General features: G+C 49.7%; 1 protein-coding gene across 2 annotated transcripts in view; it reads right to left on the reverse strand.

Annotated features, from left to right (window-relative positions):
* Positions 1-26,709, reverse strand: part of LOC126529753 (agrin-like) — a 481,149-nt gene that overhangs the window by 138,770 nt on the left and 315,670 nt on the right. For both annotated transcript variants that reach the window (XM_055069999.1, XM_055069998.1), the window contains exons 8-9: positions 13,440-13,668; positions 366-610 (exon numbers count right to left, since the gene is read on the reverse strand). In XM_055069999.1, the coding sequence (XP_054925974.1) occupies positions 366-610; positions 13,440-13,668 (474 nt within the window). The remainder of the gene's footprint in view (positions 1-365; positions 611-13,439; positions 13,669-26,709) is intronic.

The following is a 26,709-nucleotide window of genomic DNA, read 5'->3' on the forward strand; positions in this document are numbered from 1 at the left end:
CTAAACAATGATGTGTTATGCTTCATGAAGCCCCCGACACAATCACAAATAGCTCTTTTTCGCGTAGAATGTGCGGCCTAATAAACTTGTGAGAACAACTTCGTCACTTAACATGCGCCATGAATCCAAGCTATTCTACTGCAGGCTGTACGCAAGGTATTCTAATAAGGTGAAGTACACTGAAACGGTTACTAGACAAAGCGTACCTAGCGATTTGCGCACGAGCTCCGTATCGGTGTTCTTCTCGAGACGTGCTCAAGTAGCAGGCTAACTGTACGGGCGATAGACGCGCTTTCTTGAAGACATTCTCTGCATCGTTTGCAGCCATCGCTGACGCTGTTAGCAGCGAGATGGACGCCACTAACCTGGACGCCGTGCTTGCAGACGCAGCGTCCGGTCATCTGTTCGCAGTCGTCGCGCACTGAGCCGAGCGGCGAGCACTGGCAGGGCGAGCAGCCGTTGACGCCGTCGGCGATCCGGTGCAGACCCCAGTAGCCGGCCAGGCACCGGTCGCACCTCTGGCCACCGACGCCGGGCTTGCAGGCGCACTGGCTGCTCAGCGCGTCGCACGTGGCCGCCAGGGAGCCGAGCCGGTTGCAGTTGCACACGCCTGTACGGTGCGCGTAGGCTCGGACAACGGTTGAAACAAAGAAAACGCGAGAAAAATCGCTCGCGATGTCATTGGAAATGTGCGTATAGCCGCTGGTAAAGCTACTGTGCTGGAGATATATATATATATGTCTCAGTCCTCCTTGATATCTTCAAAACGTTGTTCTTACGAAAAACACCAACACGTGGTCTACCTATTAAGCTGATGCATAGTATTATTGATAAACTTGGAAATTAGTAGACGTTCTTGGCTTTACGAATACATGCACACAGCCTATACTCACATCGGCATGAACGCAACGCCATTTTACCGTGAGAAACATATGAGTGCTTTTTGGTGAAATCCTTGCAATGTTTCTTTGAATATAGACGCTTCCAACACTTAGCCTGTTCAGCAATTTTGACAGGTTTTCCTACAGAAATAGCTGTAGTGGACTCACTTCAATAATCCTTTCGCTGTGCACAGCGACAATATTAAATCGGCACCCACGCATCGCCTGTAGGAAATTTCATCTGCCAACCGCAGAGCCAGTCGACTGCGAAAAACACTACTGCTCACGGTAGTTGCTCTATCGTTGGTCCCCGTCGGCTCCGCGTCTCCTTCCCTGGAACACGCGCGCCTCGGAGTCTTCCGTGTTTTTATCCTACATCCGTAATTGGCACAGCGTGCAACAAAAGGCCTTTAGGCTATTTCGGGACGACACTGTTCAAAAGAGTTTCAGAGACTTCCTAATATATGTGCCAACGCAGCGACAAATCTAAGCCTTAAGTATTGCACAAGGAAATAGCGAATTAGTAAGGAAGTGGTATCAATTAAAGAGCAATGCATACTCATAGTCAAGCAATAGAGATGCCTGGGTGCAGGCATTTCTTTTTTCAATTTCAATTCAATTCACTTTAGTTCAACACAAAAATGCTGCGAAAAAAAAAGGCCCTTATATGTCTTGAGGTGCTTCGCAGCCCTTTTTAACGGGCAGTGACGGAGCATAAGGTGACGTGTTACATCTTTATTAATCTTTTTATTTATTTACAATATACTGCAGGCCCATACAGGCCCAAGCAGTAGTGGTAAAGTTACAAAGAATAATCATACATCCATTAGGAAGAAAACAAAATGCTGTCATCTCTGTTGCGAAATTAACAGATAAAAAATTAATCAGATGAATTGAGTAAGTGCTGCTTAAAAATTATAATGGTAGTGCGTTCTATTCTTGAATAGTACGGGCGAAAAAAAGGAACATATTCAAATAGAGTCGTCTGAGTCTCAATAAGGTGAGCGACAAACATAATGTACATATATGGAATAAACACAAGTGAAGCATTGCATATATACCAAGTAAAAGATGCCATATTTAATTATTCAATTTAAACAGAAAGGAAAAAAGAATTCAAATTACGCGTGCACTTTATGCATATAAGAAAAGAATTAATGTGTTGCGCGATACATAGTATAATGCATAATTCAGCAAATGCGCTGTAACAAACATTTCTTTCCTGTTTGCACAAACTAGGAAAATGAATAAAACAGCACAATAACGTATCTTGGACAATGTAGACTATATTCAGACAAGACGGTAATCTAAAGCGCTACATTTGCTGGGTGTAATTAGTCATTGCTAATGACAACTCAGAGAGTTCGCAATTGCGCCTATTTAATTAATTAACTAATTAATTTATGCGGCGGACACGAAGCCTACGCAGCGTGCATAAAATACAAAGTTAAATCACAAGAATTAAAGCACTGCTAATACGGCAAGATGCAGCGCTAATGCTGACACAACTTTCATCTACACAAGTTAAGCCATTCATTAATGTTGCACGGAAAGAAAGAGTATTCAAATAGGTTGGTTCAGGCAAATAGGGGGTTAAAGAATTTTGTTGATGTTAGCGAGTAAGTCTCGTAATTAGTTGGCTTATATTGTCGGGTCGAGTGCCACCTTGTTCTTAACTGAGGAAGAAAGTGGAGCCGTAATTTTTTGCGATGCGATTCAAGCGTAGGGACACTATTACACATCATTAGTTCAGTTGGAGAGTCGAATGTCAAAACTTTGTTGGAAACAAACTGGATAGTCTCGCTTTGGATTCCTTCAAGTTTCTTTGGTATATTGACTATAGGGATCCTAGATAACACCGGTGTGCTCCAGCTTTGGTAGAATTCGGTAGTTTAACAGAGCATGAGGAGTGTTTAAGCTTGTATTTGAGAAAGCACAGTTAACGGAAGGCTGAGAAATATTGAGAAAGGACAGTTTGCTGAAAAGAGTGAATACTAAATATTTGCCGTCGGTGCATCGTGAAGTTGTTCGAGAACGACGGGTCGCAGATGACGAGGAAGGACAAGCAGCAACCCAGGACCATCAGAATTGATATTGCGGCGGTAGAGGATGCCGTCATGCAGCAAGAACATGCGGCATGTGTCGTCGGTGCTGCCAGATTGCACTCCGACGATGATGGACTGTAAGGATGACTGGCGTTCTTGTTCAGCGCGCATGTCGGTCATGTCAGTAAAGGTCCTCACGCAGGTCACCGGATCATGCGCAAAAGGATCGGGAGGATCCACGGGGTAACACGAGAGGCAGTCACCGTCCATGTTGAAGCGTGCAGTCTTGTAATGGACACTAAATTAAAATTTCTGGAGCCGCAAAGCTCAGTGACCAAGCCGTCCAGTCGGGTCCCATAGGGAAGACAGCCAACAGAGTGCGTGGTGGTCAGTCAGGACCGAAAACGTGCGGCCGTACAAATATGGCCGGAACTTGGCGATACCCCAAACTAAAGCCAAGCACTCCCGCTCGATGATGAAGTTATTTCTCTCGGTAGGTGACAGCAGGCGGCTGGCGTAGGCTACAACGCACTCTGTACCATTCTGGTGTTGGGCGAGAACAACGCCAATGCCATAGCCGCTTGCGTCAGTGTGGACTTCGGTCGGTGCAGACGGCTCAAAGTGGGCAGGAATGGGAGGAATGGTCAGAATGGTCCGAAAGAGAGAGGCGAACGCGTGAGCCTGCTCTGAGCCCCATGAAAATGGCGTGTTCTTCTTTAGAAGATCTGTCAAAGGCCGAGCAACGACGGCGAAGTTTTTGAACTCAGGCCGACGAAGCAGCGCACGTCAGTGGTAGAACGTGGCACAGGGAAACTGCGTACGGCGTGAGCTTTTTCCAAATCTGGTTGGACACCGGATGCATCAACGAGGTGTCCCAACAGGATGATCTGACGGCGCCAGAATTGACACTCGGTGGAGTTCAGCTGAAGGCCGGCTTTTCGGAAGACCGAAAGAATGACAGCGCGTCGGGTAAGGTGGCTGCCGAACGTGGGAGAAAAAAACAATAACGTCGTCAAGGTAACAAAAACAGGTGGTCCATTTGTAGCCCCGCAGAAGAGTCCATCATACGTTCAAATGTCGGAGAAGCATTGCATAGGCCAAACGGCATAACTTTGAACAGATATAAACCATGACGTGTAATGAAGGCCGTCTTCTAGCGGACTATTTCATCAATCGAAATCTGCCAAAATCCGGATCGAAGATCGATGGACGAGAAGAATTCAGCTCCGTACAAGCACAACAAAGCGTCATCAATGCGTGGTTGTGGGTAGACGTCTTTACGCGTGATCTTGTTTAGGTGGCAATAATCGACGCAAAGACGCCAGATATGGATGGATCTGCGGATGGATGGATGGATGGATGGATGGATGGATGGATGGATGGATGGATGGATGGATGGAGGGAGGGATGGATGGATGGATGGATGGATGGATGGATGGATGGATGGATGGATACAACTTTCTAGTACGTCGGGCTATGTTTAACGTGACTCGGGCTCAGGTTTCTCACGGGGGAACGTCACGGGCCCGCCTCAACGCCGCATCACGGGTTTGCTGGTCTGCCCACGTCTGGATACCATCTTTCTTTTTCACAAGGACGACAGGCGAAGCCCAAGGGCTGGCTGATGGCTCGATGACCCCTTTGCGGAGCATTTTGTCCACTTCGAATTGGATGACTCGACTTCAGCATGCGATGTACGATAGGGATGCCGACGAATAGGATTCGTATCACCAGTGTTTAAACGGTGGTGAACAACAGAGGTTTGGCCTAAAGGCCTGTCGCAGAAATAAAAAAAAAATGTTACTGTACGATTCAAGCAGGAGTCATATGTCCGTGGCCTGTGCACAGGTGAGGTCAGGTGCAATCATTTTCGCGAAGTCATCCCTTAAGGAGCGAGAGCTGTCTGCTGCAATTGGCGCTAATGAGCCGCTCTCGGCATTCAGATTCAATGTCAAATTCGCAACCACTAGAAACGCTGGCCAAGAACATGCTGGTCGGAAGCACTTGAAAGCACAGGCTGAAATTAAGCGGTACAACGATGTCGTTATTTGTTACCGTGATTAACCTATGCGAAACAGCAACGTTCCGCTTCTAAAGCACGTCGATGATGGGGTGAAGCACATATTCACCGCCAGGAACCTGTCGCTGGGCGGTCAAAGTGGCGTAACTGCGTCGGGTGACAGACGCACACCTTGAAGCGAGCACAAGCGCGGTGGGGCGGCACTCGGATCATCGGCGAGTTGAGGCAGTTCTAACTGAAGAATGCCAGTCACGCAATCGATGAGAGGAAAATGAGTGGATAAAAAGTCCAATCCAAGGATATCGTTGGGAAGCCAGTTGTCGATCACAGCAAAGAGAACAGAAGTATGGCCGCCGGCTATAATTAAACGTGCAGTACACATTAGAAGAAGACCAGCAAGCCGCCGTCGGCCACAAAAAGCACTCGGGCAGCTGCTGGGGTGAGGACCTTCGTTAAAGGCATACGTACGCTAGCACTCCTCACATACACTTGGGCTCCAGTGTCGACGAGTGCTTGGACAGGTACGCCGTCTATTTTAACGTCAAATACACATCTCGTTTTTGGCACAGACAGAGGATTAGCTGCAGTAGTCGCCAATGCAGGACCGCCTCCGAGGGATGCATTTCCTAGTTTTCCGAAAGGGTGCGGCCAAAAGGCACAGGGGACGAAAGGCGACGTGGCTGCGGCAAACGGTAAGATGGGCGACGCGTTTGCGGTGAACGAGGCTGGCGTCCACGTAGCGATGATCAGCGGCTGTTCCAGGTGTTACGAGCAAAGCTGGCGGCGCTGTTAGACTCGGCGGTGGGCGAAACATTGCGACATTTTCATCGAAACGGCTCAGGTTTGTCGACGTGCAAAGTGTTGAGGGCCACGAGTAGCGACAGTATCGGGCGACATGACCAATGCGGCGACCGGTAAAACTTATCGGCTGATCGTCCGCAATTCTCCACTCAGTCGGGTTGCCATAACGTGGAGAGAAGCGTCGGAGTGGAGCGAAACTAGCAGAAGCGCTTTCGTTGGCTCTGTAATCGGTGACAGCACACACAGACTGTTAACCAATCTTTTCAAGTTCCTGGCGAACGATGGCTTGTACGAGGGGGGACTGAAAATGTGATAGCATCAGGGCTACGCGAACAGAAAGCTGCGGCCGCCATCGCATCCAGTTCACGTCTAAGGATTCGCACCACGTCCTCTGATGGCGACGCATGCTGCTGTGCGGGTTGATCTCCACACGTCGACGTTGTGGCAGTATTGGGAAGTCTGGCGCATGGTTGCAAGACGCGTCGGCTTTTGGCTTGCTCGAATTGTCCGCACTCTTTAATGATTGTGTCAACTGTAGGGCAGCTGTTGCACATGAGCAGATTAAACGTGTCGTCAGCAATGCCCTTAAGCACGTGCCCGACTTCTCAGCTTCTGTCATGTCGCGATCGGCTTTACGACAAAGTGCCAGCACGTCCTGCCTGTGCGCGACATAGGACTCCGTAGGGGATTGGGCACGGAAGGCCAGTTCCTGCTTTGCGGCAATTTTACGGCCGGCTGGTTTGCCAAACAACTCTCTTAGTTTCTCTTTGCATTGGCACCTGCTGACTAGATCTTCGTGGTTTTGGCACCACACATTTGCCGTGCATGTTAGGTAGAACAACAAGTTAGCTAGCATAAGCGTAGGATCCCATCTATTGATTCCACTCACGCGTTCGTACATGGCCACCCACTCTTCAACGTCAACGCCAGCGCTCCCGTAGGAAGTTCCAGGATACTTGGGTTGCAGAACGACAACCGAAAGTGACAGCGGCATAGCTGTCACTTTCGGTACGCCGAAAGTGACAGCTAACTGGCCAGGAACTGGCCTCCCGTGACGTTGGCATTAATCCCGCGTGCTCACCCTCATTCATGATGCGGACAGTGATACGACGTCCACTGCAAAGCTCCGTTTCCAGCGGTGGTACACTGCACCTCTGACCAATATATTACGGGGATGTTGCGAGTACAGAAAAACTATATTTGCAATATATACAGAGGAGGAGTCAGAATAGTCAAGACGGGTGACCACGAACAACACACTGCAGGCAGCGTCTCCGATCTTCTTCTTCCTCTGTCTTTTCTGGTCATTCGGTAACAATATTACTAATGAAACTCCAAGCATATGGTGTTCGAGGCATGGCATTAGAACTTATGCATAGCTAGCTTGAATCTAGGGGCGCTCTAACGTAAAACTATTCCAAACTTTTCTATTCCATTTATGCAATGCGCCCATCGCGATTGGTCAAAAACTTTTTTGGACCACCCCACTTCACCTGCCTGTCACGCGACGTCACGAAAACCGCGATAGGTCCCCATGTGATATGACATGCAAACACTGAATATGCATCATTTTACCGAACAAAACAAAAATTGTTATTTCTGATTCGGCGCCTTTTTACCATTAGCCATCGGCTATTGGTCGAAAGTTTTCGGGCTGCACCTACTTCACCTGCTTCTCACGTGACGTCACAAAACTGCAAAAACTTACCGCGTCAAATTGACGCGTACGCATTAGAAAGGCAATAATATGTCCAACAAAACTGATTTTTCTTCTGAATAGCCGCAGGCTGCCCCATTCCGAAAGGAATAAAAGATGGCTGCCGCCGATCGCTCCGGCACTGGCTACTCGCCCTTGCCAGAGAGCATTGGTTTATTTGCCTGTAATAAAACATTTTGCGTGGCTGTGTAACGCCTTCGAGAACTTTCGGCACGTTTACGACCTCGTTCTGCCAACTCCTCTTCGCTGATGATCCTTTTTAGCGTCATTCTTAAGCTTCCGTTCCATGCCGCCGCGATTGCCAACGAGCCACCGCAAGTTGAAAGAAAGCGGACCAATCGCAGACTCCTGCACCACCCTCTTCATCCAGTTATCAATATTCAGTGCAGGTCGGCCACATCGAATCCCTCTCCACTTGAGCGTGCTACTCGCCTGTTGTGAGCCAATTATATAAGAGAAGCCGCTTAGTGCAGGCAATGTTATTCGTTTTTCAAGCAAACAAAAGTGACCTCCTATGAACGAGGGAAGCATTTGTTTGGTTTGTTCAGACAACCCTGCGGGTGACCGCCCGATGCGTGTGTCGGCGTTTACACAGATTTGAGGTCAGAAGATTGGAATAAAAATATACTGGAAAAGTTTTACGTTATACGGCCCTAGATTTCAGTATACTTCCTTGGAAGGGTACAGTTCTGAAAAGAGCAGAATTAAACATGGGGTACCACAAGGCTCCAGTTTAGGGTTATTATTATTTCTTATTTACATAAATGACCTAAGAAACATTCAACTCACAGATGAAGACATACTGTACGCTGATGACACCAATGTCTTTTTTTCTCGAGTAGACCTTAACGAACTAGAAGTTACCGCAACTCATTGGTTACAAGAACTTAGCGAATGGCTATATCTAAATAAACTTGACTTAAATGAAAAAAGAAATACGAAGTATACAGTTTTTTATTTCAAGATTACGCAAATAGATTACGTCGTGAAGGATTTTTATTCTGGATTTCAACTTGAACATGTCTCAAGCCATTTGTTTCTGGGCGTTACATCTACTAAAAACCTAAGCTGGACAGAGCACATTAATAAGGTACGCGCTAAGGTTTCACGGTCTATTGGCTTGCCACAATGGATCCGATGCTTTGTGCTTGTCAGGCTTCTCAGACAACTGTACTTTTCGTTTGTGCACTCGCACCTTAGCTATTGCCTCTTAGTATGGGGGAAACGGTAATAAAACAAATATAGAAAAATTGGCAGTACTGCAACTGCGAGCTGTTGGGTTGCTGAACTTGTCAAAACAATACATAGGATCTTCTATATTAACGATGCGCCAAAACATTCCTAATATTAGAGACTCTTACAAAACAAAGATCTGCATGCAGCTATTTATATAGATCTTCAATCTCCAACAAGACTGAACTATTTTAAAATCTTTACCTGAGTAGAGACACAGGATGCAACCTACGTCGCACTCCAATAGTAATACAGAAACTAGGGACGAAACATGGCACGCAACCGATGGAATATGAAACGATGTGTTTATGTAATACGTACCCTAAAATTGTTGACGGGGCTATCAATTCTAGAACTATTCAAAATTGAAACACGCAATACAATACATACTATTTTCTGATGACACAATGTGTAACGAATGATATTATAGTTTTAAATTGTTTGATGTCAATAGTGATGTTATAAATGTTAAATTCCGAAAGCGTAACATTTCTTAGTAACAGAATGTTCTTATTTTTCGCAGTACCGTATCTATTTAGTTACTTGCTATTTTGCAAAGAGTTGATACTTTTTTAATGCGTTTAAAATTTTCCTGTAGATAGCTTTGATGTTTTCTGTCTTATTAGTTGTATTTTATTTTATTAGTAAACTGGTACTTCTGTTTCCAGCGACGGGGCAAACCTTGTATTTGTTTTGCCCAAATAAATAAATACTGCGTTACCCATCACGTGATTCTCACGCCCTATCGGTAAAAAAGTTCTTTCTTAAAATATTCTGATTAACTTTGCTCAAACACCATGGTACTCACAATGATGAACAAAAGGAAAACAAGGTGAAAGCAAGGGCCAATGTTTTGAAAGTGGACTTGTCTTCTTCAAGGCGACATATGCTTTCCAGCCACCGCATATATTGGGGGGGTTCTTCTAAAGGGGAGAGGGCGTAAGGCGGGTGGGTGCGGTCACGAGCGAAGGTGGGTTAGCGTGTCGAAGTGAGAATAAAGGTGTGCTGTGCACAAGGCCAGGGACCCGGCCATCTGTCAATCACGTGTCAACGCGCGCCTGTCATGTAAGATTTCAAAGACCAAGAAAATATGTTTGAAAAGTCAGCAGAAACACTTAAGACTCCTTACGTGTTAGAATGCGCAAGCATTATAATCGCCTAGATGAACCGCTTTCGATTTATGTTTTAGACATGCATTAATGGTATTTCTGCTGAATCTGTGTTTGTGTTTGCGCATACGTTACGCACAGACCGGAAACATTTGGGCCATTTTGCGGCAGAGCGACGAGTGTTTCTTTTTTTTCTGTTGCCTCGCTTCCATTTGTGAGCCGTGCTTGCGTGGGCGTCCACGTGTCACAGCTGGCGCTTCGTTGACTCTTCGGAGAATATCCCAGCAGGCACAGCACTGATAAAATCCGAAGGCTCACATCTCATTTGATACACGCATGATTTGGCGTCGAAAATGCACCAAAGTAGACATATTAGGCACAGCGCCAATGAAATCCGAAGAGCAACTGGCACGTGGGAAGCAGTGACATGGCGTGTGCAATGACGCACGCGCTAGGCGCAGCTCTGGTCAACCACAACGGCCGTAGCGCCGGGGAAGCGTGCACCCTGGAGGCCCGCGTTCGATTCCCACCCAGAGTGAAATGTACGAAACTTCCTTTCGAGTTCCATTAACTGACTTTGTTTTTATAAACCTGCCTGACAAACGTCAATCCGAGTATTTTTTAAGTGTTCTTACTTTTAACGCCGTCGGCCATTTTTGGTGCCATCTGTCGGTTCTACACGTAATATGGCACATAATGCTTTCCCATTAACAAAATAAAGGGGGCACGTTGTACCGCTCGCTTTCTACAGCTGTTCGCGTAGTTGACCGACAGTTCCATGCTGTGTTCTTTTACATGATACGATGGCGCGTGGCCTCCTTTGTACTGCGTATGAATAATCGGAGGAGCCTGATTTATTGCGAGCGAATGTTTAAATTTACACAAGATATACCGAGGAACGAGTAACGCGCGTCACGTAATGACATAACTATGTATGGACATCTTGCAGTATTGCATCGCGCAGCAGGCGTTTTTCATGCGTATGAAGTGACGAGGAGACGGCTTAGGGAAACGCGCCTATGTATGGACATATTGCAGTATTGCATCGCGCAGCAGGCGTTTTTCATGCGTATGAAGTGACGAGGTGACGGCTTAGGGAAACGCGCCTATGTATGGACATTTTGCAGTATTGCATCGCGCAGCAGGCGTTTTTCATGCGTATGAAGTGACGAGGAGACGACTTAGGGAAACGCGCCTATGTATGGACATTTTGCAGTATTGCATGGTGCAGCAGGCGTTTTTCATGCGTATGAAGTGACGAGGAGACGACTTAGGGAAACGCGCCTATGTATGAACATTTTGCAGTATTGCATCGCGCAGCAGGCGTTTTTCATGCGTATGAAGTGACGAGGAGACGACTTAGGGAAACGCGCCTATGTATGAACATTTTGCAGTATTGCATCGCGCAGCAGGCGTTTTTCATGCGTATGAAGTGACGAGGAGACGACTTAGGGAAACGCGCCTATGTATGGACATTTTGCAGTATTGCATAGTGCAGCAGGCGTTTTTCATGCGTATGAAGTGACGAGGTGACGGCTTAGGGAAACGCGCCTATGTATGGACATTTTGCAGTATTGCATCGCGCAGCAGGCGTTTTTCATGCGTATGAAGTGACGAGGAGACGACTTAGGGAAACGCGCCTATGTATGGGCATATTGCAGTATTGCATCGCGCAGCAGGCGTTTTTCATGCGTATGAATTGACGAGGAGACGACTAAGGGAAACGCGCCTATGTATGGACATCTTGCAGTATTGCATCGCGCAGCAGGCGTTTTTCATGCGTATGAAGTGACGAGGAGACGGCTTAGGGACACGCGCCTATGTATGGACATTTTGCAGTATTGCATCGCGCAGCAGGCGTTTTTCATGCGTATGAAGTGACGAGAAGACGACTTAGGGAAACGCGCCTACGTATGGACATTTTGCAGTATTGCATCGCGCAGCAGGCGTTTTTCATGCGTATGAAGTGACGAGGAGACGACTTAGGGAAACGCGCCTATGTATGGACATTTTGCAGTATTGCATGGTGCAGCAGGCGTTTTTCATGCGTATGAAGTGACGAGGAGACGGCTTAGGGACACGCGCCTATGTATGGACATTTTGCAGTATTGCATCGCGCAGCAGGCGTTTTTCAAGCGTATGAAGTGACGAGAAGACGACTTAGGGAAACGCGCCTACGTATGGACATTTTGCAGTATTGCATCGCGCAGCAGGCGTTTTTCATGCGTATGAAGTGACGAGGAGACGACTTAGGGAAACGCGCCTATGTATGGACATTTTGCAGTATTGCATGGTGCAGCAGGCGTTTTTCATGCGTATGAAGTGACGAGGAGACGACTTAGGGAAACGCGCCTATGTATGGACATTTTGCAGTATTGCATCGCGCAGCAGGCGTTTTTCATGCGTATGAAGTGACGAGGAGACGACGTAGGGAAACGCGCCTATGTATGGACATTTTGCAACATTGCATCGTGCAGCAGGCGTTTTTCATGCGTATGAAGTAACGAGGAGATGACTTAGGGAAACGCGCCTATGTATGGACATTTTGCAGTATTGCATCGCGCAGCAGGCGTTTTTCATGTGTATGAAGTGACTAGGAGACGAGACGACTTAGGGAAACGGGCCTGAAACAAAAAAGATTAATAATAATTGTTTTTGGTTCCCATGCTCGTCATGGTGTACACAGGGCAAGAAGAAGCTGGGAAAAATGTTTTTTTTTCAACAAGAATTCAAGCGCGAGGCGTCATGGCTTTCTAGAAGTGGCGTATATTCTGTTAAGTAGTTGGCCTGGCTGCAAGCAGATACATTGACGTAGGAAATGAGCAGTCCGTAAAATACGCGCAGAACCTTCGATACCAGCCTATATACATATTCAGAGGCGGATTAATGAAATTGAAACGCAGTAGCTTTTTCGTCGTTACTTTTTGCGAATAAATGTTCCTACGTGCCTCTTTTTCTTTGTATTGCCACCCTTTAATTGAATATCAACTAATACGACGAGTTTTACAAGGGTTTCTTGCTGTGATGGCTGGCGCCATTTACGGCAACTTTTTTTTAGCTGTGAGAGAACACGTAGAATTTGTTTTCGTGCTGTTAAGAGGGTGTCCCGTAGGCCCAATTTACCACTTTATTTATGATACGCGCCGCTCCTGGGCATTTGTGAACCATTTGTCAGGAAGAAAAAAATTGGCTGAAGGCTTAGCTTGGTTAAACCTGGAAGACTGCGAAAGCAATACCCTTGGCTGCGCCTTCGTTCGGCTGATGGTGTGGACATGGTTGCCCTTTGTTAAACTTATGGCTATACATTATCCCACATAGTGCAAGGCAGTGCGCCGACCACTGCGAGGAGTCGAGCTGTAGCCCCATTTATCCTCCTAGTGTGACGTCACACCAGCGAGCGCCCTCTCTCGGTAGCGCCGCAGCAGCGGCGCGCAAGGCTTCGCCTGTACCGTCGATGCCGTGAGCTGGGGCCCCGTCTCTTGGTCTGGCGTGACGTCATACGGTCACGCGACGCGCAGCTGTGAAAGGAGGCGCCACGACCACCGATGGGCCGAAAGTGCGAGCAGTATTGCTTTCGCAATAAAGGAGCACGCGACGCGGACTCCCGCGAGCCCCGGTCTCCGCGGCACTCACTGGGGCAGCCGGCCTGGTGGACGCCCATCGCGGGCGTCACCCCGTCCGAGCAGCAGCCGAACGCGCTCTGGGCGCACGTCTTGGGTCCCTTCTTGCCTCCCGCACACGACTCGGGGCCGTCCGTGGGCCGTATGTCTTTCTGGCGGCGACAGGCCTCCTGCTGCACGTGGCATCTGCTCGGGTACCAGAAGCCGTCCGTGGCGCACACCCGCACGGCTCCGTGGCCCACCTGCGGGATTCGGTGAGGCGAATAAAACGACCACTCGCCTAAACCCGAAACGTATGCGGAAGACTAGAAAAGCGTGCGAGTGACAAAGCGTTCAGTTTTGCACCACGTACAAACAAGTCAACATAAAGAGAAGGGGATAAGCGCTGTAACTGAAGTTCATACGGAAACAATAGACTACATAAACATTGAAAGAGGATATCGTATGGATAACGCGTGGGATAGATGCCGCACAATCACTATCTATAGAAGCAAGCTTGTCGTTCGAATAAGAAACTGAATGCCGACAAATGCACACGTCTTTATTATTGATGATCCAAGCACGCCAAAGGAAAACAAGTCGGAGAACAGCGCAAGCAGGGGTGAGATAGAAGAGGAGGATAAAGAAGTTAGAAAGTATGAACTGAATGAACTATCGTACAGTTGTTGTAATGTTTATAATCGAATCAAGACGATTTCCTTATTAAATTCCTAAATGTCCAAGTGATTCCGTTCTTCTTCTTTATTCAAAATTTCTCCATAGTGCTTCTTTTAATATTGTCACATGGTAGTGACAGGGAAGAAAGCAGCCAAACTGACAAAGACGAAACTACCATTTTATTGGGCGAGCTTGTGCCCTCAAAAACAGGCTACACTCAAAGAACGGTGACAACGGCGAACGCAGTCGGCGATCGTCGAAAATGTGATCAGCGGATCAAGCGCGTCGGCTTTGATAGATCAGTCGTCGAATGCTCCAGAGTAACCGCTGGGACCCGCGTGCCTTCCACAAAAAAGTACACGTGTCATGACCCCCCCCCCCCCCCCGCCCCTCTTAAAAAGCATCCTCCCGATGCTACAAATATAAGAGAGCGAAACACAAAAGGACCCTTATTAAAGAAAAGTAACAAAACAACGGAAAAGGACAAAGTCCGAAGGTCAGTTACGCGAAGTCAAAAAGTTCATTAACGCTGGTAGTACGGCTTGAGTCGCAGAGCGTGGACTATCACAGGTCGTGAGCGGCGCCGCTGCGATAGCGAAATGCCGTCTGGCATGACCTCATAGTCCAGTGCGCCAATACGTCGGATGATATTGTACGGTCCGAAACAGCGTCGCAAAAGCTTTTCGCTCAGTCCTCGTCTGCGTATAGGGGTCCACACCCAAACACGGTCACCGGGCTGGTACTCGACGAAGCGTCGTCGGAGGTTGTAGTGTCGGCTGTCGGTGCGCTGCTGGTTCTTAATCCGTAGGCGTGCGAGCTGTCGGGCTTCTTCGGCGCACTGGAGATAGGTCGCGACGTCAAGATTCTCGTCGTCAGTGAGGTGCGGCAGCATTGCGTCGAGCGTCGTCGTCGGGTTCCTGGCGTAAACCAGCTTAAACGGCGTCATCTGTGTTGTTTCTTGCACCGCCGTGTTTTAAGCGAATGTTACGTATGGCAGGACGGCATCCCAGGTCTTGTGTTCGACGTCGACGTACATTGCTAGAATGTCGGCGAGCGTCTTGTTCAGGCGCTCCGTGAGACCACTCGTCTGCGGGTGGTAGGCAGTTGTCCTCCTGTGGCTTGTCTGGCTGTATTTCAGGATGGCTTGGGTGAGCTCTGCTGTGAAAGCAGTTCCTCTGTCGGTGATGAGGACTTCTGGAGCACCATATCGCAGCAGGATGTTCTCGACGAAAAATTTCGCCACTTCGGCTGCGCTACCTTTCGGTAGAGCTTTAGTTTCAGCGAAGCGGGTGAGATAGTCCGTAGACACGACGATCCACTTATTTCCGCAAGTTGATGTCGGGAACGGCCCCAGCAAGTCCATCCCGATCTGCTGAAAAGGTCGGTAAGGAGGCTTGATCGGCTGTAGTAATCCAGCTGGCCTTGTCGGTGGTGTCTTGCGTCGTTGACAGTCTCGACATGTCTTGACGTAGGGGGCGACAGACGTAGGGGGCAACATCGGCGGTTAGGCGCGGCCAGTAATACCTTTCTTGTATCCTCGATAGCGTCCGGGAGAAACCGAGGTGCCCAGCGGTTGGATCGTCATGTAGGGCGTGCAGTACTTCTGGACGCAGTGCCGACGGAACAACAAGATGGTAGTTGGCGCTAACTGGTGAGAAGTTCTTCACGAGTAGGTTCGTTTCAAGCGTGAACGAAGACAACCCGCGCTTAAATGCCCTAGGGAAGGCGTCGGATTGCCCTTCCGAATAATCGACGAGGCCTTTTAGCTCCGGGTCTGCTCATTGCTGTTTAGTGAAGTTTTCTGCGCTTATTATTCCAAGGAAGGCGTCGTCATCCTCGTCGTCTTCCGGCGGGGGATAGATGGTGGCGCGTGATAGGCAGTCGGCGTCTGAGTGTTTTCGTCCGGACTTGTAGATTACCGTGACGTCATATTCTTGCAGTCTGAGGCTCCACCTCGCCAGCCGTCCTGAAGGGGTCTTTAAATTAACTAGCCAACACAACGCGTGATGGTCGCTGACGACTTTGAATGGCCGGCCATATAGGTAAGGGAGGAATTTCGCTGTAGCCCAAATGATAGCGAGGCATTCCTTTGAAGCCGTAGAATAATTGCCTTTCGCTTTTGACAGCGACCGGCTAGCATAAGATATTGTGAAACGTTGACGAAGATGATGTTTTAGTCATCGTCGGAAGAAGACGATGTTCTGGTCTTCGCGCGTTGTCTACCATCTTGACAGCTGATATAATTATTGTAAATATTCTGGAAATACACGTCTGACTGTTTTTAACGCCGTAACATTTTTTGGTGGAGGTTGCGGGATGATTATAAAGACGGATTTACGCAGCGGGCGCTCCTTGGCTGCATCTACAATGCCAGCTCAAGGCGAGGATGCTTCGGGCCCATCGGCACCCACGTCTACCGTCATTCTAGCACAACCCCGCGACCCAGGAACCTTTTCTGGCACCGACGACACTGATGTGGAAGACTGGCTTCAACTATATGAGCGCGTGAGCGCCAGCAACCACTGGGACCAGACCACCATGCTCGCGAATCTGATATTTTACCTCGTGGGCACGGCACGCGTCTGGTTTCAGACTCACGCGGAGGAACTTACCGGCTGGGACATTTGTAAACAGAAACTCAAACATTTGTTTGGTAAGCCTGTTGGACGTCAGCGCGCCGCCCAAAAAGATCTTGCTTCTCGTGTCCAGACGTGCACAGAATCCCATCTCACTTACATTCAGGACGTGCTCGCTCTGTGCCGCAAAGTGGATCCGAAGATGTCTGAACCTGATAAGGTTTCACATGTCATTAACGGCATAGCAGATTATGCCTTCCATCTCCTTGTCTTCCAGAATTCTTCCAGTGTGGAAGCCATCATTACCGAATGCCGCCGGTTTGAAGCCAAGAGTCGCCGCATTGCCCAGCCATTTCCCCGCCTTCAGATCACGGCTGCTACGTCCACCTGCGAAGACCTCCGCAGTCCGCCCACACCCAATCGCTCTGATGACATCCTACATGTCATCCGACGTGAAATAGAAGCCGCATCTCCTGTCACGACCCCAACCCATGGCCCCGACAATTGTCAGGCGACCGTCTCCTTGACACAGTCCCCTCGCTCGCTCGCTCTACCTGCTGCTATTGCCCCTCCCGATAGTGCTCCAATACGGCTATGTTCCACAGAGCATATTCGCCTCCCTTACCGTGCCGTTACCTACATAGGTGTCTCCCCCATTCTACCTGTCCCAGACGGTGACTACATCGTATCTCCTAATCCGGATGTCCTGCTCTCGCATAACGTCGCTTTCCTTCACACCATCGTTACCATTTCGGACAACACATCTTGCCTTCCGCTTGTGAACTTTGGACTCTGTACACAAGTACTCCCACGCGGAATATCCCTGGCGCAAATAACGCCAGCCAGAGCCTACCACATTTCGGCTTTAACTTGTGACAGCTCCTCGTGTTCAACTCTTGCTACGCCCCCTGTCCCTTCAGATTTGAATGCCCTAACAAAAGTAATTGCTCCCGACCTTCCCCCCCAGCGTGCTCCAGAAATACGTTGCCTCCTTGCCTCATACTGGGACATATGCGACCGTGGAAAACGCCCTCTAGGACAAACATCTGTTGTAAAACATCGAATAAACACCGGTGATGCGAGCCCGATCCATCGGCGACCCAACCGCGGCTCGCCTACTGAGCGACATATCATCCAACACGAAGTTGACAAGATGCTTTCACGAGACATCATCGAACCGTCTTGCAGCCCATGGGCATCCCCTGTTGTACTAGTTAAAACGAAGGACAACAGTTGGCGATTTTGCGCCGATAATCGATACCTCAACAAGGTAACAAAGAAAGACGTCTATCCGCTACCATGCATTGACGATGCCCTGGATTGCCTGCATGGAGCACAACATTTTTCGTCCATCGAACTTCGCTCCGGCTACTGGCGAATTGCCGTCAATGACATGGACCGCGAGAAGACAGCTTTTATTACACCCGATGGCCTGTATCAGTTCAAAATGATGCCTTTCGGTTTATGTAATGCCCCGGCCACATTTGAACGAATCATGGACACCTTCATATACGCTTTCAAGTGGTCCATCTGCTTCTGTTGCTTGGACGACGTGATCGTTTTTTCTCCGGCTTTTGCGACACACCTCGGGCGCCTGTCGACGATCCTATCTGTTTTCCGTCAGGCAGGGCTACAACTAAATTCGTCCAAGTGCCACTTCGGTCGTCGTGAAATTTCTGTGCTTGGGCATCTCGTTGATTCTTCTGGTGTACGCCCTGATCATGATAAAAAACGGGCAGTCAAAGACTTTCCCATGCCAACATGTGCCAAGGATGTACGCAGCTTCTTAGGCCTTTGCTCCTACTTCCGTCGGTTTGTTCGAAATTTTGCGAAAGTTGCGCGCCCTCTCAATCAGCTCCTCAAAAAAGACGCGCCGTTCATTTGGGGCCCTGAGCAAGTTGGTGCTTTCACCGAGCTGATTGGGCTGCTTACATCCCGCCCATTCTCGCTCACTTTGATGCGTCAGCTCCAAGAGAAGTCCGTACCGATGCCAGTGGCCACGGTATTAGAGCTATCTTGGCACAGAAACAACAAGGCCGAGAACGGGTTGTTGCCTACGCTAGCCGCCTTGTTTCCTCTGCAGAGAGCAATTATTCTATCACCGAACGCGAGTGTCTGGCTCTCGTTTGGGCAGTGGGTAAATTCCGCTCGTATTTGTACAGCCGCCAATTCACCGTCATTGCTGATCACCACGCTCTGTGTTGGCTTTCGTCCCTCAAAGATCCTTCAGGGCGCCTTGGCTGCTGGGCTCTGCGCCTCCAAGAATACAACTATTCCGTTGTATAAAAGACCGGCTGGTTACATCAAGATGCGGACTGCTTGTCGCGCCATCCTGTCGACCCTCCTGACGTTTCTGCGGCCGGCATACCTGTCACCGTTCTTTCTCTGGCTGCTTTTCGCGACATAGGAGCCGAACAATGTCGGGACCCCTCCTTGCAACACCTTATTCAACGGCTCACTTCAAAGACGCCCGATCCTTCCCTTCACATGTTTGAACTTCAAGATGGTATATTGTACCGCTCCAACATGCGCCCGGACCGCCCAGCCCGACTCATCGTTGTGCCTGAGCATCTGCGTCAGACTGTTCTCGCCCAGCTTCATGATGTACAGACTGCAGGTCACCTTGGCGTGTCACGGACTTATGACGGCGTTCGTCGGCGCTTCTTTTGGCCTGGTCGATACCGTGACGTCTGCCGTTATGTCGCTGCGTGTGATCTCTCTCAACGACGCAAAAAGCCGACCACACTCCCTGCTGGTCACCTTCAACCACTTGACGTACCATCAGAACCAATCTTTCTTGTAGGTGTTGATCTCTTAGGCCCTTTTCCTACGTCTCCTTCGGGAAACAAGAGGACTGCTGTAGCAACAGACTACGCCACCCGATATGCAATCGCAGGGGCTCTTCCGAAAAGCTGTACAACCGATGTCGCCGACTTCCTCCTAGAAAACGTCATCCTTCACCACGGCGCCCCTCGACAGCTCCTCACCGACCGAGGCCGCTATTTTCTTTCTAAAGTTGTCAATGACATTCTACACTCTTGCGCGACTAAACACAAACTTGCTACTGCTTACCATCCACAAAGGAACGGTCTAACCGAGCGCCTTAACCGCACCCTTACTGACATGCTGTCCATGTATGTCTCCGATGACCATCCCGACTGGGACGTTGCGCCGCCTCTCGTTACTTTCGCCTATAATTCGTCTCGCCATGGTACCACAGGCTTCTCTCCATTCTTCCTCTTGTTTGGCTGTGACCCTACTTTACTTTTCGACACCGCTCTGCCTGCTAGTCTGAATTGCACATCCGAGTACGCCCGTGAAGCCATCCTCAAAGCACAAAAAGCAAGCCATATTGCTCGACGTCGACTTGTGGAGTCGCAGGACAATCAGCGGCGCTCATATGACGCCCGTCATCGTGATGTCCATTACACACCGGGCTCCCTGGTTCTCCTTTGGTCGCCGTCGCGACGCGTTCGCCTCTCGGAGAAGTTACTTTCGCGCTACTCCAGCCCTTACCATGTCTTACGTCACGTAACTGACGTCACATACGAAATTGCCCCTCTTGAGCCAACCGTGGCTCAGGATCGCTCCAACGTGGTCCACGTTGCACGTCTTAAGTTGTATCACTCGCCCGCCTCCTAACCAGCACCGAACCGGTGCTTCAGCCGCCGGGGGTTATGTGACACGTTGACGAAGAAGATGTTTTAATCATCGTCGGAAGAATACGATGTTATGGGCTTCGCGCGCTGTCTACCATCTTGACAGCTGATATAACTATTGTAAATGTTCTGTAAATACACGGCTGATTGTTTTTAAGCCCGTAACAATATCACCCGGTCATGTCCGTTTTTCTTCTGGACTAGGACGGCACCGAGGCCTAGGCTACTGGCGTCAATGTGGATTTCGGTATCGGCGAAATCTGCAAGTAGCGGCGGTGACTGCATGCGTCGTTTTAGTTCTTGAATTGCGTCGGCCTGCGGTGTTTGCCACTTGAACTCGACCTCAGATTTGGTTAGATGCGTTAGTGGCTCAGCGATGCGTGAAAAGTCCTTGACAAAGCGCCTGTAGTAGGCACACATGCCAAGAAATCTACGCACTGCCTTCTTGTCGATGGGCTGTGGGAACTTTGCGATGGCAGCTGTTTTTTGCGGGTCGGGGCGTACTCCTGATTTACTGATGACGTGTCCTAGGAACAGAAGCTCAGCGTAAGCGAAGCGGCACTTTTCCGGCTTCAAAATGAGCCCTGATGACTTGATGGCCTCTACTACTGTCGCAAGCCGCCTAATGTGATCGTCGAGATTTCCGGCGAAGACAACGACATCATCCAAATAAACAAGACAAGTCTGCCACTTCAATCCAGCTAACACCGTGTCCATAACGCACTGAAACGTGGCAGGCGCCGAGCACAGAACGAATGGCATGACCTTGAACTCGTAGAGGCCGTCTAGCGTGATGAAGGCTGTCTTTTCACGATCTCTTTCGTGACTTCTATTTGCCAGTAGCCAGACTTGAGGTCCATCGGCGAGAAGTGTTTAGCGTTGCAGAGCCGATCCAATGCGTCGTCTATCCGTGGAAGGGGGTTTACGTCCTTCTTCGTGATCTTGTTCAGTCAACGACAATCGACGCAGAAACGCAGGGTTCCGCCCTTTTTCGTCACCAGGGCTACAGGAGATGCCCACGGACTTTTCGACTTCTGGATGATGTCCCCGCGCAGCATTTCGTTGACTTGATGCCTAATAGCTTCACGTTCTCGCGTCGAAACTCGCTAAGGGTTCTGGCGGAGTGGTCGAGAGCACTCTTCGATTATTATGCGATGTTTTGCAACTGGTGCTTGTCGAATCCTCGATGACGTCGAAAATCAGTCGTTGTATCGTTGGAGAAGACTTCTCATCTGTTGGTACTTACTCATAGGAAGACTTAGATTTACGTCGAAGCCTGCTTCGGGGACTATGCTCATGGGGGTAGATGCAGCAGAATCCGAGAGGAAAAAGGCATTGCTGGTTTTCACAATTTCCTCGATGTACGCGATTGTCGTGCCCTTGTTGATGTGCTTGAACTCTTGGCTGAAGTTGGTTAGCATAACTTCCGCGTTTCCTCCGTGGAGTCGAGCGATCCCTATTGCGACGCAAATTTCACGGTCGAGCAATTGATGTTGGTCGCCCTCGATGACGCCTTCTACGTCAGCGGGTGTTTCGGTGCCGAACGAAATAACAATGCTGGAGCGAGGTGGGATGCTCACTTGATCTTCGAGCACACTAAAGGCGCGGTGACTAGGAAGGCTCTCCAGCGGTATCGCATGATCTTCCGACAGCGTTATTGACTTCGACTTCAGGTCGATGATTGCGCCGTGTTGGTTCAGGAAGTCCATGCCGAGAATGACGTCTCGTGAACACTGTTGGAGGATAAGGAAGGTGGCAGGGTAAGTCCGGTCGTGAATGGTAATTCTCGCCGTGCACATTCCAGTCGGCGTTATGAGGTGTCCTCCAGCGGGCCGAATTTGAGAGCCTTCTCACGTAGTCTTAACTTTCTTCAACTGGGTGGCAATTTGTCCACTCATGACGGAGTAATCAGCCCCTGTGTCGACTAAGGCGGTGACTGCGTGGCCGTCGAGAAGCAGGTCGAGGTCGGTGGTTCTTTGTCTTGCATTACAGTTCGGTCTTGGCGCCGGATCACGGCTGCGTCGCGTTGACCTGTGGTTGGTATGTGGCGTCATCAGGTCGTCTTTCGTCGTCGTATTCTTTGCTTCCTCACTTCGTCGGGACGGTGGCACGTCGTTATGTTGTCGAGGTAGTTTATTCGGCGTCTTCGTCGGCGGCGGAAGATCTTCGTCAGTTCGACGAATTGCAACCGCACCTCCATCGGTTTCTGCGTTTAGTTTTTCGGATATGGGCTCGCTGACCGGCCCCGGGCTGGGCCAGTGTATGGACGGCACTGCAGCGACAGCTAGTGGCCTGGTGACGGCGAACGGGACGGTCGTCGAGAGTTCCACTGAGTGGCGGCTAGGTAATCGGCGAAGTCACGTGGGCGCTCCCCAAGCTGTGGACGCGGCGCGTTGACGGCGAACCCTCTCAGTCCCAAGTCGCGGTATGGGCATCGGCGGTACACATGGCCAGCTTCGCAGGTGGTCGGGGGCCCGCCAAATATCCGTCTTCCTCGCGTAGCGGCGCTGGACGACGGGCGGGCGTGCTGGCGGCGGCGCCGGTAGACGACGGAATTGTGACGTTAAAGGTCCCTGGCGCGGTCGTGAAGGGGGGCCTTGGCGGCAAGCGACGGCGGCGTAGGTCATCGCTTCCGGCTGGGGCTGCGGTGATTCTGGTTGCACCTCAGGAACTCCAAGGGATCGCTCAAGCTCATATTTGACGATTTCGGCGATTTAGGCTACATGAGGCTGCTACTTAGGGTACGACTTCTGCAGCTCTTCGCGTACGACCACTCTCATAGTCTCGCGCAGATCGTCGGTGGCCAGTGATTGAATTCCTGTGTAGTTGGTAGAGTTCGTGCGGTGGTTGAATTGCCGGTTCCGCATTTCTAGTGTCTTCTCGATGCTGGTGGCCTCGCGAAGAAACTCTTCTATGGTCTTTGGTGGGCTTCGTATCATTGCGCCAAAAACTTCTTCCTTCACACCACGCATGAGAAGGCGGACTTTATTCTGCTCGAGCATATCCGGGTCGGCGTGGCGGAACAGACGGTTCATTTCTTCCGTGAAGATCGCGATCGTCTCATTTGGGAGCTGCGCTCTGGTTTCTAGTAGAACTTGGGCTCGCTCTTTTCGGACGACGCTTGTAAATGTTTGCAAGAAGCCGCTTCGGAACAGGTCCGACGTCGTTAAGGTGGCTTGTTAAGGTGGCTTGTCGTTAAGCGTTTTATTGGGCGAACTTGTGCCCTCAAAAACAGGCTACACTCAAAGAGCTGCGACAGCGGCGAACACAGTCGGCGATCGTCGAAAATCTGATCAGCGGGTCAAGCGCGTCGGCTTTTATAGATCAGTCGTCGAACGTTCCAGAGTAACCGCTGGGAACCGCGGGTCTTCCACAAAGTTCTACACTATTCGCGTCGCGCATACATGCAATCAGATTACACAAGTTGCGGGGAATGACAGCGGATGGGACCATCGATAATATTCCAGAAACTTCTTTTACATGCAGGCGCACCCGCCGTGGTTGCTCAGTGGCTATGGTGTTAGGCTGCTGAGCACGAGGTCGCGGGATCAAATCCCGGTCACGGCGGCCCAGTTTCGATGGGGGCGAAATGCGAAAACACCCGTGTACTTAGATTTAAGTGCACGTTAAAGAACGCCAGGTGGTCTAAATTTCCGGAGTCCTCCACTACGGCGTGCCTCGTAATCAGAAAGTGGTTTTGGCACGTAAAACCCCATAATTTAATTTTTTTACATGCAGGCGCGTCGTGCGCTTTGCGATAACGTTTGTTAGGCGGTGAGAAGTGGTCGCCCGATAAACATAAAGAAGTACACGTGTCAATATCAACGATTTACTTTCTTAGCTCAGCCGAATCCTGGCCAATCCCCCATAGTGGGTATGAGCCACTACTTGATGCAAACAAACAAACATGACGCATGTTTCATGTATGTGCTTCGTGCGGGCTTATGACACATGTTGAGGAAGCTGACTACTACAGCAAGTACCGCAGACAGACAACTGCTCATTGTCACCGGCAAGACCTGTATGACAATGTGAAAAAGAACGAAGACGATGGTCGACAAAACGGAGAAGGTACCAGCAGGCGAGAAGCACGTGAAGCGCGTGAAGCGCGGGAGTAAAAAAGAAATGAAGAAAAAGGAGACGCAGGTGGAGTTTAGCTGGCATTGCTGACGTGGTCGGGAAGGAAGACAGTTGCATCTCCAGCTGTGCGCTGGAGACGGGAGGCTGCAGCTTCGGGGACCACGGACCGGAGAGCTGGCCAGTGACGACTCCAGCTCCTGAGCCTCGACTGCGTCGCCGTGGCTGTGTTCCGTGGCCGTGGTCCTACCCCACGCTGCCGTAACCGCTTGCTGTCCCGTGCCACCAAGGCGATCGCCTGGCCATGCCAGTGGCACAACGGCCGACTGGTCCAGACATGGTCCGGTGCCACGCGTGTCTCTGCTAAAGACTATAACCTCATCGGTCTCGACGGAGGTCGACGCCCACGCTGCGTCAGAACCATGCAGGCCAACGTCCTTTGCCACGCTGGGCCGGAGTCCGATACGACTGGTGACGGTGAGAACGTTCGCTTGCTCGTGACGTCGCGTTGGTTAGTCGAGCGGAGGAACAGCATGTATTTGAGGGCTTGTTTGTTTTTGATGTGTATAGCTAGTTTTTGATGTGTCTCGTGTGTGTATAGTGTTTATAGTGTGTCAGGGCAGTTTGCTGTGTTTTTCTTTCATTATTTCTTTTTCTTTGAGGTAAATGTCTGTTAACATATTTGAATTGCCTCAGTCCATTTCGGGAGCCCTGAAATTCGTGACACTGATGCAGTGCCTTATTTTCATATATTGTATCGGTGGACGCGCTCGCCGCATGCCTTATAAATGGTGTCATCGGTGAAGAGACGACGGCACGCTACTCTGGTGCCGTCTCATAGCAGTCGTTGCCGCAGAGCCCGTTTTACGCCGCGCTACGCTTTTCTCCTGACGGTTTCTGACTGATTCCGCCGCACCTTCCCCCTCCGCTTTTTACCTCGCGTTCTGTTCGCTATCACCGTCTTTCATCCGCCGCAGCGCTCCGCGTTCGCCCTTCCATGCTTCGCTGTACTCGTTCGCTTGGTTACACCGAGGAGACCGACGCTCAACCTAGGAACGAGCGCCTACACACAACACATTTAAAATTTTTTATGGGTGTTAAAAGGGGTGTTTTCTGCGTTTACACCCATTCATACTCCCTTTCAGCAGCTTTTCGGCCAAAACACCCTATCATAAGGGTATATAACAGTCATAACGTGTGACGCTGCTCGGAGAAGGGTGTTAAATCGACGACTGAAGGATGTGGAACGTATTGATGCATAAATACGGGTAACGTGTACACGTCCGCGCATTGAGCAATGTGTTTATGTATTGCATTTTAAATCAGATAGCGTTTTATGGCCTTTCAGGTAGAAAAGCTGGCGTTCTCCGCAACAATAATCCATATGGGACCCTGCTCATGCCAATCTTACCATTTCCCTTGAAAGCATTCAGAAAGCATTCAGAAGCGCGCCGCCCGTTTTATTTTCTCAAATTATTCATGTCATTCTAGCGTCACCTCCATGAAAAGAACACTAGATCTACCTGCCCTTCGGTTGCGTCTCAAGTACTTTCGTCTCTGCCTTTTTCATAGAGAATGCTACTTTAACCCTTCTCTTAAAGAAAATCTTTTCACCACACCAAGTTCTCGTCTCGCATCGACCATCAACACAATATTAAAGTGCCGTTCTTCCTTTTTGCCAAGAACAGCCACTGCATGGAACCGCCTTCCCACCTCCCCAGTCTCAATTTGTGGCACCACTAATTCAAGATCGCCGTTCAATGTGCCTTACGATTTGATTTTCTATTCTTGCTCTACACTACAAATATAGTATATTTTCACCACTTATTTCTGTTGTGCCTACTAGGCCTTGAAAGTATGTATAATACTTTCAAGGCCCCCCCCAAAAAAAGCTCGGCACGGAACGTAGCAGCTCTGGTTAGAGACCAGTACGAAATATCAGCACACAGGTGGCCAGGCCAGCAAGCTAACCTGTCAGAATAAATGGGTAGCAGCAGATGTTTTTCTCGCTAATCAGAAATGTCAGCGGCGAGGCCATCGACCAACTGAGGGCCTACCTCAACAAGCTCTGGCAAGAAGTGAGAGTTCCGGCGGAGTGGAAACACGCCGTCGTCGTAATGATTCCGAAGGCAGGGAAGAAACTCCAAATAGAAAATCTCAGGGCGATATCCCTAACGTCGTGCCTGGCCAAGCTGTACGAGAAAGTGATCACGAACAGAATCCAGTCGCACTTGGAAAAGGAGCGATGGTACCCGGACAGCATATGCGGGTTCAGAGCCAGCCTCTCAACGCCAAACGTGCTGCTCCAACTCAA

Source organism: Dermacentor andersoni, chromosome 9, assembly GCF_023375885.2.
Source record: "Dermacentor andersoni chromosome 9, qqDerAnde1_hic_scaffold, whole genome shotgun sequence".
NCBI lineage: Eukaryota > Metazoa > Arthropoda > Arachnida > Ixodida > Ixodidae > Dermacentor > Dermacentor andersoni.